General features: G+C 41.5%; 1 protein-coding gene across 3 annotated transcripts in view; it reads left to right on the forward strand.

Annotated features, from left to right (window-relative positions):
* C10H1orf21 (chromosome 10 C1orf21 homolog) overlaps nt 1–15,943 on the forward strand; it is a 109,084-nt gene that overhangs the window by 44,323 nt on the left and 48,818 nt on the right. For all 3 annotated transcript variants that reach the window (XM_014260016.2, XM_014260015.2, XM_088060717.1), the window contains exon 3: nt 15,681–15,775. In XM_014260016.2, the coding sequence (XP_014115491.1) occupies nt 15,681–15,775 (95 nt within the window). The remainder of the gene's footprint in view (nt 1–15,680; nt 15,776–15,943) is intronic.

The following is a 15,943-nucleotide window of genomic DNA, read 5'->3' on the forward strand; positions in this document are numbered from 1 at the left end:
ATAATATAACATCTCTTGTAGATTAATTTTATTTGTGCCTTTATGAAAAATTATGGGATGTTCATTTGGGGAGGAGGTTATTGAAGTAATTCTTTCTGTAAGAAAGTAAGTGGTAATGTGATTTGGGAAAAAAATATTCTAGAATCTGTTCATTAATCTGAGACGCTTAATCCAGACGTTTCCATGGAACTCCTGGGTGTTTTGCAAAAGGGGGAGTGAACACGTCAGGTCAGAATTTTCTGACAAAATGGGAATATCGTGGTGGGATTTCTGTTGCTAAGAACAGCTCCAATTGCTAAACCTGTCTAAATAAAGCTGAATGCAAAGCACAATAGTTTATAAACCAGTTTATCTCAGAAGAGCTGAGAGAAGGTTAGGAAAGGAAATTTTCAGCAGTAAATCTGGATGATGATTTGATGGATTGTGGCGGTTAGCTGATGAACACTCCATGAGGAACTGCTCCAACTCATGAGGCTGTCCTAGTATGTTCTGCAGTATCAGCTCTTACTCATTCTGGGGAACAGATGTTGTGTCCTAATTCCATACTTCGAGACTAACTTTCTTTGAAGACATTTTCAGACATGAAAAATATTTCTGGTACAATCACAGGCACTTGTTCTTAATCCAAGCTTAATGGAAGTGAGTGGCCTGTAGGCACCCTTTCTCTGAAAACTCAGTCTCAGGGGTCTAAAACCAAATATCAGAGTGAGTTTCAAAGGTAGAGATTTTCAGATTCTGGCTGAGTTCCAGAAAGGGAAGGTTTCATGTTGTTCATATTTTCAGCAGCTCATGTTGTAAAGTAGTTCTTGTTCCAGTGCTTGAAAGCTAAAGAAAAGCAGATGAGTGGATGAGTGAGTGCATCACAGCAGAGGGTTGAAGTGCATGAGCATCTTCCAGAATTGTACTGGACTCTGTTTTTTAACTGCCGGAGGGCAGGTTTAAATTAGGGATTGTGAAGAAATTCTTCCCTGTGAGGGTGGTGAGGCGAGGCCCTGGCACAGGGTGCCCAGAGAAGCTGTGGCTGCCTCTGGATCCCTGGAAGTGTCCAAGGCCAGATTGGACAGAGCTTGGAGCAACCTGGGATAGTGGGAGGTGCCTCTGCCCAGGGCAGGGGTGTGATGGGATAATCTTTAAGGTCCCTTCTAACCCAAACCATTCTGTGATTCTCTTTCCTTGCCTTGTTTAGCAATTTGTTGATAAAGTGAGTAAAGGGAGCAGGGGGCAGTCCTAAAGTGTTTCAGGAGGTGAGAGAAATTAATAGAACCAAACCCTACCTACCTGTCATGGAGTTACTTTACCTTTAAGAAAGTTTAAGTTGCTGGGAACTGCCTGGAGTCTTGTCTTCTGACCAATTATCGGTCATTGCTGAGAACTGACAACAGTTTAGGCCATTGAAAAGTGGGATCAACTTGTGAACCCTACCTTAAAGTGTAAAACCAGAGCTCTCTTGGTTCTCTTTGTTTCCTGGCTGTGAAGGGTGGCAGAGCTCCAGCTGGCCTCCCGTTCCCTGCCCAGGCCATGCGGCCGGGCGGGGACTGGGCTAGGCCCAGCGTCTCCCGGCTGGGAGATGCGGGCCCTGCGGAAGGTTTTCTCCGGGCTCCGGCCGGGCCGGGCCGAGCCGATCTCTGGCTCGGCTGCAGGTTTTTTGCTGTAACTAAATTCACTAGAAACTGCTGAGTGAAGAAAGAGAGAGGCTCTGGACCTGCAGCGGGCTGGGCGCGGCGACTACACTCTCCAGAGCAGCCATGAGGAACTTTCCATCGCAGACGGCTCCAGCTCCTGCACCGGCCGAGGCCACAGAACTACCTACAACAGCCTGGGCAAGATTTTAACTCTTTCATTACCCAGATGAGACTTGCGGATTAATCTTTTTATCCAGAGAGAGAAAAAGAGAGTGATCAACATGAAAAGAGACTTTATAAACTACCAGTGACAGGAAAGAAAAGAAGCTTCAGAAAAGGTAGAGAATTAAGAAGATGCTTTAATTAAGCTGAAATATCTTTCTGTTAAAACTATGGAAATGGACAATAAGGTCTTGAAAACACTCCTTTAATTCATGACAGTATATAGGGAGGAATAGAGTGTTCAAAGTGTAAATTTTGAGTAAAAAGTAGAGTAATTATGGTACAGTGAAGTGCTGGAAGATTTGAAGCCTTGAGAGGCAATGAGAAAACTGTTTTCTAGTGAAGCTCACAGAAACAGATGAAGAAGACTTTTTGCCTTTGAATAACTTATCCTTAAAAATCCCATCCCTAGACTCATGGCCCATACACACTTCAGAGTGATGTGAAAATGGGAGGAGTGGGCTCTAATAATAGCAGCTCTGGGCAGCTAACATTAGGGCAATGGAAAACTATAACACTACCCTGGTTATATTCATGTGGGAAATATACCAAAATTGCATGTGTTATCTAGGTTTATGATGTATTTGTGTAACTCTGAGAACACCCTTGGTAAGTCAATAATTTACTATTACCATAAGGAAGCAACAGAGTTTAAAGGTAATCAAAACAAAACAAAACCGTACCCTTAGGTTTTTTATAGTTATATATTCATGATCAGTATATGCAAAGAGAGTGTTTTCCACATGAATTAAAACTATATTTTCACCTTTTATGTATAGAAGTGGCTCATCTTTATAGCTCTTGGAAAAGGTGCTGCTTTTGCAGACAAGGGAAGAGGCTGCTCTGGACTATGTGTTAGCTCTGAGTAGTAACAAAACAAACCCTTCCTCTCCAGCAAGGAAATACAGATATATAAAGAATACAAAAAGAGCAGTCCCAGGCATGGCAATGAACCAGACCCAGGGAATGCAGTGAGGAGCACCAGGAGATGAGGCTGGAGACAGGGAGAGGAGAGATGGGAGAGAAGATGTCTACAATGTGAGGCTGAGGTCCCTCCAGGAGATGGGACCAAAGGCAGGACAAGAGACAGGCAAGGACTAGAGGCCAGTCTCAGTAGAAACAGAGTTCCTGGATCCATGGGCAGGAGATGCAGGCGGGGTCTCAAGGGGCTGGTTGTGACCTCTTAGTACACTCAGGACTCTGACAGCAGCTGTCCATTAATTGTGGTCTGTATGTAATGAGGGTGATTGAAATAGTTCTCCCTTCTCCTACTCTTTTCCCCATTTTTTTTCCCCCTTTGAAGTGCAGTAACACTGATCTGGTGTTCCTTAGGGATGTCATTCAGATCTGTGGAGTCCTGCAGGCTCCAAGAAGGTACCTTGCCTTGTTTTGTGAGATTGGTTTGCAGTGTCTTCACTGATCCAGCAGAGAAAACCAGTTCAGAAGTGATGGGAGAATAGCTTTTTAGATACCTGGGTGCTGGAAAATTGTTTAGTTGTAAATGGTCCTGGCAGTAGAGTAACAGTGTTTGAAGATATTTCTCAATGCCTATTTGAAAAGAATAATCAGAAAGACACAAAAATAGATGCCTTTCCTGAATGGATAGAAGATTTTTGCCATGGAAATTTGCTCAGGTTTTCCTACCTGAAAGAGAGTTGGACTTAGAACAGGTATCTATAAATTAGTTAGATAGCCCTCACACTCTATAGTGACCTTCTTCTGGTGATTAATCTTCTCTGACTGTTTTTATAAGCCCTTGTCATGGTATAAGATGAGGGAATTATTCTGCAAAGTCATTCTCCTTAGGGGAAGGGAGGTGTTTTTATCCAGATCTTTGCAGTGTTGGATTTGGAGTGATAGAAACACAGTTGGACTCAGCACTTTGAGTAGGGATTTATAGTACAGAGACAGAGGTGAACCATGGTGGAGAAACAGTTGATATCCCTGTTTTAGGAGCAGGAATTAATCACAGGCAGGTCATCACTTCCTTTCTTCCTATTTTCACTTTCCCCTTTTGCAAGCTCTCTGTCAGCATTAGAGCACCCAGAGAGCGACCAGAGTGCAGGGGGCTGCAAGGAACCCCACGTCTCTACAGACTCTGGAATGTGGTTAGAGAGAATGTGGTGTTATTCTAGGGGTGACCTTTCCTCCAAGCTGCTTAGCTCCATGGAGAGTCCAGTCCCAGCCCATACAAATGAAGTGCAAGAGGTGTGCATTTCTCAATTGCATTGGTGGCCTATAAATAGGGCCATACATCCGCCTTTGGCCCTGGCTAGAAACTAGCCAGGATGTGTTTTCTGGCAGCCCCGGTGGTAAAGGAAATCCGTTTATTTTATGGTACAGACACACTTAGTTTTTCACTTAATCTTTAAACACAATCTTTGGCATTCATTGCCTACCTATGGGTGCAAATGAGGAAAAATCATGGTAAAAATGCCATATACTTTGAATTACTGCAGTGTTCCTTTAGCCATTTTTCAAGTGTTTCATTACTGGGCCACAAATTTGGAAAAATAAAAAACCAAGAGAAAACCCCAAAGCCTGAAATTTGGTTGGAAAAGACTCATTCTGGGGAATAATTCCCAATTCCCCAGGTAAGCCTTGTGTAGCTGCATGGGTGTGTATTCATTTCAGCAACATAAAACTGAAATTTTTAAGGCTGTAATTTTATAGTAGGAAATATCTACTGATAGAAGTAGCTGTTAAATACAAAGAAAAAGTTAATACAAAGAAAACATACCTGACCAATATGTGTTTGTTTATCTTTGGCATACACAGCTAAAGGTGCCTTTGTAAGATAGAGGAAGTGAATGTAGAGGGCATTTTTCCAGTAGGTAATTCCCCAAAACACTGTGCCATTATGAGTATTTTAAATAAATATTACAGCTAAGAGATCTCATGTTCTCTTTGCCCAAGACTGGCAGTGCTCTGTCTTGAGCTAGCACCAGAAAAAAATGGGAAAAAATAGGAAATGTTAAGACTTCTGCCTCATGTGCTTGTGAAAAACAAAGCCTGGCTTTTGCTGAGTGGGTGCCATTATGCCCTGCCATGTGCTTTTTCTTCTTACCTGAATGAGTGGGGGCTCTGGCAGAAAGAATCAGGTTTAGGGTGCTTTTAAATTCTGTTTTTTCTGCTTTCTTTCTGTTCTTGTCACAGGAGCACTGCAGGGACAGTTCAGGCAACTCGGATGCAGAGCACTTCATGTTCTGTGGTACTGAAGCATGCAGTCACCTTTGTTTTAGGAGTTATGGCTCCAGGACTGATCTTGAGCTATTCAGAAGGAAAAAAAGGGGATGTAGTAGTTTGGTTTTTTCCACTGAAGTCTCCTAAATTGTGTAATGGTTGTATTTGTTACAATTACATGCATGTTATCCCCCTGTATTTATATATCCCAGATGCTGTGATCCTCTGATTCCAGGATATACTGTATTTCTAACTGTAGGAACTGGGTACATCTTGAGATCTTGTTAGGGTGAAAGTACCGATCTAATACAAATGCTCTAAGCACATATTTCTTATTTTGATTTATTTTTTTCAGCTATTACTAAACTATTATTTTTGGACATAGGTATTTTGCTTTCTTTTAAAAAGTATTGCCCAAAGGGAAGGGAAGAAGGCATGGAAAATTTGTAGCCAGAGTAAAATATTAATATCTCCAATAGATTACTTTTGGAGCTGCTAGATGGTCTGTAAGTTAAATAATGTAATTAGCTTCTGTATCTTTTGCATCTGAAAAAGTGTGCTGTATTTATAAATCAGGTTTTCGTTAGATCTCCCCTCTTGGTTTAAAGAAATGCAGTGAGGAGATGTTACTGGTTCTGGGTATTTATTCAGTTGCTTCCATACTGGAATTAATGAAATAGCTACTGATTTACAAATACTCTTTGAGGTCCATGAGCAGGGATAATTTGATATCTTAATATTAATAGAAAAAAGTTACTATGCCAGAAAGGGTATAAAAATCCATTTTAAGTCATATGTTGCGGGGCAACAATCTCATGTAATAGTTGACTGATTGAGAATGATATTGCTTGTTAAGGAAAGAGGAATTGATTTTTTTAAGGAAAAAAGGAAACTGAAGGCACCTCATCCTGTGTTTGCAGTAATAGATGTGTAATTTCAGGGGTGTGGAGTGGCAATGGCTTATTTTTGAGGGAACACTTGGGGTGGCTCTGTTTAGGAATGGTTTTGGGTGGATGGATACCTTAGAGGGGCTGTAAGAGGCAAGGCCTCCAGTGCTGCATAAGGGATGCTCACAGAAATGGTCATTTAGGTATTTTTCCTGGAATTGAATAGTCCCTGACTGGTTCTGTGCCAAAGTGAGGAATGTTCAATGGAGTACATAGACAGATGGAGGTGGGGGGAGGGTCAGCAGAGACTGAGAGTTTCATTAATGACTTTGAAAAACCTGAAAAGAATTAAATATTTTGTGCCTGGTGTTTTTTTTAACTTTCCGAGGGAGAATTTCAAAACAGAGCAGTGAAATGGAGTTGAAGGAGCCTTTCCAAGATGTCTGTGCTGCGTTCAAGGCAGCCTGGATCCAGACACCCACCTGGGGGCTTCATATGATCATATTTTCAAGGCACAGACCCTTTGTTTTCCTCCTGTTCGTTCCTTTAATTAATCTCTCTGCTGCTTGTTTCCTCTCCTGCTTTCATTTCTCAATTTCATCTTTTTAGTGGGCTAGAAAATTGCATTTACTGGGTATTCTTCCTGCCAAGCACTCTGGCTGTAATCTCCTCCACCTGAGAAATGGTCTCCTTTGAACAACCTGGCATCTGCCTCAAAGTTGTGTTAATTAAATGAAAACAAAAAGGTAAAAAAAAGTGTGTGTGTGTATATATATATGAATTATATAGTTTCAGCAAGCAGAAATCTGGGTAGCTGAAAGATAGTTATGAGTGCACACCACCAGCACTGTTCTTTGGCTTTGTAATTACGGAGGAGTGCCCAAAAGTCTTTCATTATATGATCACATGGCAGGTTTTTTCAATACCATCTTACATACAGTGTTTCCTCAGATCTTGAACACAAAGCCAGTATTAGCAAGGCAGAAATTTTGTGTTTAGCATTAACTGGATTTGGGGGATGTTGAGGTTGTATTTTTAAATCTTTCCTGAGATAATGAAATGGCATCTGAGGCTGTGGTTCCTTTCACCTACCTACAACTAAGGTAGACCTGGCAGATACAGAGCAGTGGGCCTGTGTCCCTGGTGTAAGGTAGGTTAAAACAATCCTTAATTCATAATGTGATAGAAAATTGTATGTACAACTCCAGTTTTCACAGGGCTTCGACTGTATGACAGCTCAAAACACAGAGCAGCCTTGGGGACTTTTTGACCAAGAAGAAACCAAGTAGTGGAAGGAACCAAGAAGAAAAAACAAGTAGAGGGAACTAAGAAGAAACCAAGTGAAGATGGGAAGCAAGTTACCCCCTCCTTGATTCAGCTGCACATCTCCTGCTGTATCAGCTGATGTACAGTGGTTTGTTTCTGCAAGTCATGTGTCAAATTTGAAAATTAAACCTGTAGAAACAAGGGAGCTAAATTTTGGCTTCATCATCACCTGTCACCTTTAGACTGGGGGGAAAGGAATCAGAAAACCCAGGCTACACAAACTGAGGCACCTGAGGAATAGCAGCACCGCAGGGGTTGGGACAACGCCTTCTCCCACAGGCAGACGTCAGGCTTGGACAGGACAGAGTTACCCATGGGATGGAGAGCTGTGAGTGTTTTGCAGCTCTGGAAACTGCTGACAGCACTGGCGAAGGGTGGGTTAATATGGCAACACAAGGGTTTGTGCTTCTCCAGCAGCAAAGATCAAGATCATGTCCAGGACAGTTAATGCAGCTGTGTTCTGTCAGACCTGTTGGCCTCAGAGATTGTTGCTGAGAGATGTCATGGTTTGGGCCTGCAGGAGGGAGGTTTGATAAAGTAGAAGGGAAGTTGCTAGACTTTTTCAGGTAGGCATCATCCTTGAGGGAGTGAATGTTTCATGAAACACTGGATAGGTCATAGGGCTGCTGGATAGCTTGGAAAAGAGCTACCCCTGTCTCACTGAATGTCCTTCCAATTCTGCAGGAATCCTCCATTTAGGGACTGGCTTTTGTTACACGGAATGTCTCAATCCTGTTTTTTCCTCCAAAAAAAACAGCCCTAGAGGTCACATCTGCCTTGTGCAAAAGCAGTTGTTGGGGTTCCTTGGGTACATGTTAGGGTGTGTAGGAAGAGGAAAAAGTGTTTGAGAATGGTTTTTGCAGATCTGCTGTGATCTGTGTGGTTTGTTGATTTTTAAAGAGCTGTTCTGTCAGAGGATTTAGATTTTGTTGGCAGAATTGGTGTTTTGTTCATGCACCTGTTCTGTGTTTAGTTTTGGTGGTGTTCACTGCCTTGACTCCCAGCAGTGGTTGTATTTTTAGATTGGATTAGGATAAGGTAAATTAATTTGGGAAATCTGAATGAGCATTTTCAGGTAATTCTTTGAGAAATATGGGTTGACTTATTTCCTAAGCTATTTTTATATTAGCTTTATATTTATTTATATATTATTATATATTTTTATATTTTATATTATTTTATATTTTATTCATGTTAGTTAAACCATGATCACTTGGATCAAGAATTGCTTGTGAATTGATAGCTTTGAGGGTTGGTAAAAGAGAAAGACAACAGGCTGCTCACCCAATACTGGCTGACCTCCAATGAAATTTCACTCCCAGCTCACATCCAAGTGGATCAGAAACCTACCCCCACAGCTGAGCAAATGCTTCAACTGTGTAGACTCAAATTGAACCATAGAGGTCCTGCTTTCTGTGAGTGCTTGAAGCTGGTCCTAAGACGGTAACTTAGATATCCTCCATTTCTTAATATTTAGTTCAAGAAATATTAGTTTGGAGGATTTTGGCAACTACTTTCTCTGAATGTTGACTTTTTTGGGGATTTTTGACGTAACTTCTCTGTCTCTGGTATCCAGAGACATAACTGTTTCTGGTATCCAGACAGTTGATACCCACATACATAACAGAGGTAGAATAACCTAAATAGCTCACCTCACCCTTCCAGTGCTCCAGACCAGATGGACATGAACCCATGGCACTCAAGGCTGATGACTCAGCTGGTGGAAACTGCAGTCACCCAAGCAGTCAAATTCTGCTCCTTGACTGTCCTGGTGGTCCATGATGTTGTTTTTTCCCCTGATGTGTAGCCTACCTCTTTCTAGAGCCAAGCCCACCACTGCTCATGTCCTCCCTGTGCAGCTGTGGATCTTGGAGTGTTCCTCCTTCCCAGTGGCACTGGGATGGGCTGCAGAAGAGCTGCATCCAGCTCCAGGATCCCAACACAGGCAGGACATGGAGCTGTTGGAGCCAGTCCAGAGGAGGCCATCAAGATGATCAGAGGGATGGAGCAGCTTTGCTATTAGGGAAGGCTGGTAGGATTGTTCAGCCTGGAGAAGAGAAGCCTCAGTCCTTCCAGTGGCCTTCTGGTGCATGAGGGGAGCTGACAAAAAAGGTGGAGTGACTGTTTACAAGGGATAGAGTGACAGGACAAGGGGGAATGACCTTTCACTGCTAGAGGGCAGGGTTAGATGGGATATTGGGAAGAAATTCTTCCCTGTCAGGGCAGGGAGGGCCCTGGCACAGGATGCCCAGAGAAGCTGTGGTAGCCCCTGGATCCCTGGAAGTGTCCATGGCCAGGTTGGATGGGGCTTGGAGCACCCTGGGATAGTGGAAAGTGTCCCTGCCCATGGCAGGGGGTGGAATTGGATGATTTTTAAGGTTCCTTCCCACCCAGACTATTCTGGGATGTTGGGCATGTTCTGTGCTCAGCATCTAAGTGGCTCACCTGCTGTTCTATGTTTCAGTTAAATTGCATCAAAATCTCTTATGGTTCGTAACAAATATTTTTAGAAAAAGCAGTTCAGTCCTTTATCTAAATATAGCTTTGAGCTTTCAAGCCTTTGGGAGAGGGAGCATGTGAAGCTTTGATCTGTGGCATTCACAGCAGTAGGAGCACTTCTTGCACCTGGCAGAATTACAGGGCAGAGGAATTTGTTACACAGAAAGCTCCTATTTTACAGAACAGACATGTGGTTTAGTGTGGATGAAGGATAATTCTTGGCATGTCATGTGATGGAAACGCAAGAGAAACAGCAGAAAAGTATGTGGCACAGGAAAATGAAGGTGTGTTTAGAAACTTCCCTCTTGGGGGTATGACTGAACTACCACTCACCTCCTGCCAGATACTTGATATCTTGCTAAAAATAGAGAAGAGGCTCACCCATCATCCTTCTTGATGACAGTGGAACCAAATCTGTTTGTCCTTAATGTCTGAAATGGGAATGCAGTGTAAATCAGCATTCTATTTATTTACTTATTTAAAGAGTTGCTGTTTAACCTAATATTTCTCCAAAAGTTACTGTGTCTCTAGATATATTTGACAAAGTTATGTTTTTTTCTGGTGTTGTTCCTTCCTTTAAACTGAGCAAGAATTAGTGTCATTGCCCACATTCCTGTGGTAAAGGCACTTACAGCCATGTCTGGAAATGCTGAAGACATTTTTCTCATGTAAACCACCACAGTTTTGTGCCCCCCACCCAGTAATTGTTTCAATATTCTAAGTTGATATGCTCGTTTATCACTGAAATGGTTATTAATGAGTGCTGTTTTCCTTTGTCACATTGCCATGGCAACTGGGTGACATGTTTGAGTGGAATTATCTGTTTCCAGATGGAGATCTTCATTCATAAGACTTGCCTGCTGAGAATTTTTGCAGCATTTTCAACATCAAAATTCTTCCTCCCCTATGCCTTTCCACAGTTTGGAGCTAGAAGCATTCCTACTTTCTGGTTTATATCCTGTGATTTTGTGGTGGGTGTTATGCTTGCAATATTTCTGTCTTTTGTGGTTCATTTATGTTGTTTTTATTTTGGTTTAATTGAGTTGCTTTTCTTCAACTCAGGATTTGCTGTGACAGTTCTGTAAAGCCGTTCCTACCTGTAATGAGTTACTAGAAATTTTTTATATAATACCCCACACAACAGAGGAAAGGACAATTTTGTTTTTACTCCTCAAAGGAGCATAAGGATGCATTTCTCCTTCTATATGATATATCACATTCTGAGTGATAGTGTCCTAATTTTTCTTTTATCATATTCACTACTTGATTTTTAGTTCTATACCAGAAAGAAGCATGAACGTGTTTCAAATTTCTTTTTGATATTTATTCCTGTATTTAGGAAAAAGACCAAGGTAAATATGCATAGAGTACAGATTTCCTTTATCCTGAATTTCTTACAGTTTTAAAGGTCTTGTTGGCTGCCAGACTTAATGAGGTCCTATTGGATCTCAGTCAACATTTAAGGATTTCTTTGGGTTTGTTTTTGATCACTCAGACCAAAATACCTCAAAATTCTGTGTTTACTTCAGTAGAAATCAGAAGGTAAAACTTTAGAGACGGTTTTTATCAGCCTTCACTTCTACAACTCCAGGTCACATCTTATTGAGCAAAACCAGTTAGCAGTTTTTTGCACATACCTTCAGGAAGGGCATTAAGGGCTTTTCACCCAACCTGTCTTTAATCTAATTTTCATACTCACCTAAAACTGTTAATGACTGTACACCTCATATCTATTTTAAGGTCTGTGCATTGCATAAACATCCCTTTTGTACTTGCAGTGCTTTCATCCTGCCAGGAACTTTAGGAAAAAAATAATCTCATAAATAGCTCAGAATCTGTAGTTTCTGAACACCTTACTGTATGTGTAAGGTATCTATAGAAGACAAATTTTGTCTTCACCTAGTCAAAAACAGTCTATATTAATCATCTGTATATCATCTCCCAAAAATGACATAATGCAGCACAAGACCCATCTTCTGCAAATAATGATTTTATTTGTATTTTAGTATATTTGAAATTAAGGATGTTGTCTTACCTGTAAATAAGCTGTTACTTCTCTGTAACACCAGCAAGCTGTGTGTTCCCTAGCTATTTAATTCTGTATAATTACTGAGCTGTTCTTTTCCCTTGCAAAGTGGAATCGTATCTATTTATTACCTCCTTCCAGCAAGAGACTAGTCAATACTAAAAAATGTTACCAGTGTGTAATATCAATGCTCCTTGTTTTAAGGAAAGTATTTCGCCTGTGATAGGGAACTAGAAGTTATGAGTAATTACATTGCTTCAAACGTAATGAATCTCTGATCTGCTCCCTTCCTTTCTGTGTGTAGTTGAAAAAACAGTTGTTGGTGGCTCAGTTATTAACCAAAATGAAGTTGATCCCTGGCTTTCCACAGGCCAATGCTGCATTTGCTTTTTGGTCTGATCTTGGTGCATGCACAGCTTGCTCAGAGCCCCTGTGATTGCTGGAGCTGGGCACTGCCTGGCACTCCAGGCTGTTCATCACTCCTTGAGGCACTGTAACCTGAGTGCTGCCCCCTCAACCCCTTCCACAGTGTGTCTCATCCCAGGAGATAGTATCTTGGCCTTTAAAGCAGATCCTCAGCTTTAGATTGTGTCAAAGCTTTATTGCTTTTTGAGATACAAGCAGAGATTTCTTCTGCTCAAACACATATCTATTTTAGCCAGGACATTTATATTAATTTTGTAAGACACTTTCCATTACTATGCTGATGCTACCAACATCTGCAAGGGCTTCCTGATTTATTTTTTTTGATCTGTATCCACAGAATCACAGAATAGCTTGGATTGGAAGGGATCTTAAAGCCCTACACCTTCCACTATCCCAGGTTGCTCCAAGTCCCATCCAACCTGGCCTTGATCACTACTAGGGATCCAGGGGCAGCCCTGTGCTAGGGGCCCCCCACCCTGACAGGGAAGAATTTCTTCCCAATATCCCATCTAACCCTGCCCCAGTGGGAAGCCATTCTCCTAATTTTTTTTGCTCTGGAGGATTCAACTGGTCCAAAAAATGTTATGAAAAATGACTGGTTTATTTTTGGAAACTTCCTTGTTGCTGCATATCTTGAGCATAAATTATCCAGGTGTCTGCACTTCTACAGTTTGTAGGATGGAGAGGAGAGTAACACCAACTGGAGATAATTGAATACTTATTGTATCATCAGGAAAGTATTGAAGTTTACTAACCCTGTTGGAATTATCTCTGGAAATATTGTAAGAAATCTGTGCAAAGTTCTCTGCCACTAGTTCAAAGCTACTTGGTGCATTTGGTAAATCATGAAGCATTTGAAGGATCTGTGCACATGTTCATTGTGAATTTAAAATTTGAGATCTCTAGAAAGACTCTGTCCTATCTAGGTGTATTAATATTTCACATGTCAGTCTGATTATCCTGGCCATCAGTCCAGGGCTCCTTTGTTGTGTTCTGGGGCTGCAGGATCATGTCCAGGGAGGCTACAGTTACCAGTGACCAGCATGGGACTCCAACGAGTCAGGCTTCTGCTCAGGAAACCATTTATTCACAGGAACAAACTCAGCTTAGATCCAGAGACCAAGAGCCCCGAACAGAGGCAGGGTGGTGGGTTTTATGGAACAGAACCAGGGTGGAGTTCAGGTCAGGGACCACTAGGAACACAGCAAGGGAGAAACACCAGGGGCTGAAACCCCATCAGAACACCCTGGGCTGCCACCCCACAAGGGTCTGGGGTGGGGCAATTCTTCCTGGGCTCACAGGGCCCATCCCCTGAGGTAGAGGGATGGAATCTACTCTTCCTGGGCTTTAAAGCCGCACCTCTCACTTTAACAGTGCTTATCTGAAACTAAATCTTTGCCTCCCTGGGCAGAGGCACCTCACGCTCCTTGGTGCCCTGGTTCACTTGCTCTAAGGGATGATATGTCCAAGGAAGCATTTTTCCTATACCATCCCCACAGGATCAGCTGATTCCTGGGTGTGGTGTTTGATCACAATTAATCTCTTGGAATAAGCAGCAGACACATTTCAGTGTTATTTTTGCCATGGAACATCAGCCCCTCCATGCCTTCCTCATTTTCTACAAGGCTGGGCTGAACTTCCTCTCTCCTCCAGTGCACATGGACTGGCTGTGGGTTGGGAAATGTCCTTTGTGCTGCTTTCTCTTGCTCATCTGTTTCCCTGTTCAGATCCCTGCATGTCTCTGTGGGAGTTTGATGCTTTTTCTGCATGTAGGTTTTATTGCTAATCACAACAGAGAGCACTGAGGCAGGGAGGAAAGCAAAAGTTAGATAATTGCAGTCAATCAACTACTTCTAATTCCCAGGCTTTATCGTGTTCAGCCCTTTTGGGTTAATGAATTGTCACCTCCAGACTAGCTGAATCACACTGGAAAAAAAGAAAAAAAACCTCAAGAGTTGTTCACATTTACCAGTGTGATAATATTGTCTTGAATTCTTCCACCTGATTTGAGGCTCTGCATCTGAGATGCTGCTATTTGATAGATTCAGTTTATTTGAACTCTGTAATAACTAAAATGTATAGATGTGGACTAGGCCAAATGCAAAACCATGATGTATTTTTAAAATAAGATTGTTTTTTGAAACAAGTTTATTTTAAAAATAACCCTTACTTTTCTAAGCAAGGCTTATTTAGCTTCTAGTCTCTGTGGTTAACAGTTTCCTGAAAAGAAGGAAATTTGCTATTATTTGTTACTATTTTGTCTAAATAATATTTTTTTTATCAATACAGTAACCCAGAAAAATCTATTTGTGCTTTGTTTTTCCCTTAGTGTAAGAGAAATTGGTTGAAAACCTAAAGAAAAAGAGGAAAGTTTGTGCATATTCTTCTAATTTGCCATGGTTTTGCCCTTTATTCCAAGTGTATTCTGTGTCTCATTTTACTTAGTATTAATATTTTTCACTTTCGTGGAATGAAGTTTCTCTTGTGCATTGTTTATCCTAGCTGGAGGAGGGTGGATGCACAATTCTGGGTGTTTTTTCCTATAGATTAACATGCTACAAAGATAACCAGAGCAAAAAGTGACTGAGCATGGGCAGTGTTGGTCCTGCAAGAACTGGATTCACAGGCTGCAGGGAAGAATAATTTTTCCTGAAATCCCATCTTGTCCTACTGAGGGAAAAAATCCCGTGCTGGAGCTTTGGGTTTACTGTGATATAGCGCCTGTATGTTAGATAATATTTCCATACTGTGATTAGAGCTGGGAATTCTAGTATTTGAAGAGCTGATAAGTATTAAGGACAAACCAAGAATCTTACTTTTCTTACTTATTTTCAGGCTGAATTTCTGTCTGGGTAACGTTTGTGTGCAGGAAAAATGGTGGCTGGTGGGAGAAGTGGGAAGAGGAAGATGGTCAACGTGGGGCCTTTTCTCCAGAAATCATTCTATGAGTGTGCATTGTGTCATTAGGAAAAAGAAAGTTTTAAAAAAAGACAAAGTGGTTATGGTGTGGGTTGGCTTTTTTCCAGCTTTTAACTCATATGTTCAGTAGCCTCCACAGCTTTGCTGTGCAAGGAACATCCATGAGCAGTCTTCTCTCGAGTAGCCACTACACATGGCTTGTTGGTCCACCGACACTGAAAATCCAGGGAGGGTGCAGGAGCAAGGAACTTGTTTGTATTGAACATATTGAACAGAAAACTAGGAATCTGGGAGAGTACACACCAAACATTCCTGTTTTCTGCTACCATAACTATATGGTATCCACATATCTAGACCAGAGAGCTACTGAAATTTTTATTGAAGCTTCAGGCAAAACTTCCTTTGTATTAGTCACATGTAACCCTTTGAAAAGATATACATGTAATTTTTAGTTTCTTTGCTTAACTAGGGTCTATTCTAGCCAGCTATTTTGGTTTTCGTTTGGTTTTTATCCCAGCTGCTGAACTACACTGGTTCAATTTTTTTTTTCTTTTTTTTCTTGGTGCTCAGATGAGTATAGGATCAAACCAGTGGAAGAGGTCAAATACATGAAAAATGGGGGAGAAGATGATCAGAAAATAGCAGCCAGGAACCAAGAAAACTTGGTAAGGATTGAACTTATCACTTCTCTAATGAACTAACATGGTTCTGCTTTTGTAATGGAATATGTAGTGTGCAGCAGCACCCTCCAGCTCCGGTTTATACGCGGCGAGAGGATTTTCTCCAAAATGTCACAACTCCCTGCAAAGCTCTCATGGAAGGAGCAAAACATG

Source organism: Pseudopodoces humilis, chromosome 10 (genome assembly GCF_049639895.1).
Source record: "Pseudopodoces humilis isolate 2021_Gansu_Grassland_sample_001 chromosome 10, ASM4963989v1, whole genome shotgun sequence".
NCBI classification, from domain to species: Eukaryota; Metazoa; Chordata; class Aves; order Passeriformes; family Paridae; genus Pseudopodoces; species Pseudopodoces humilis.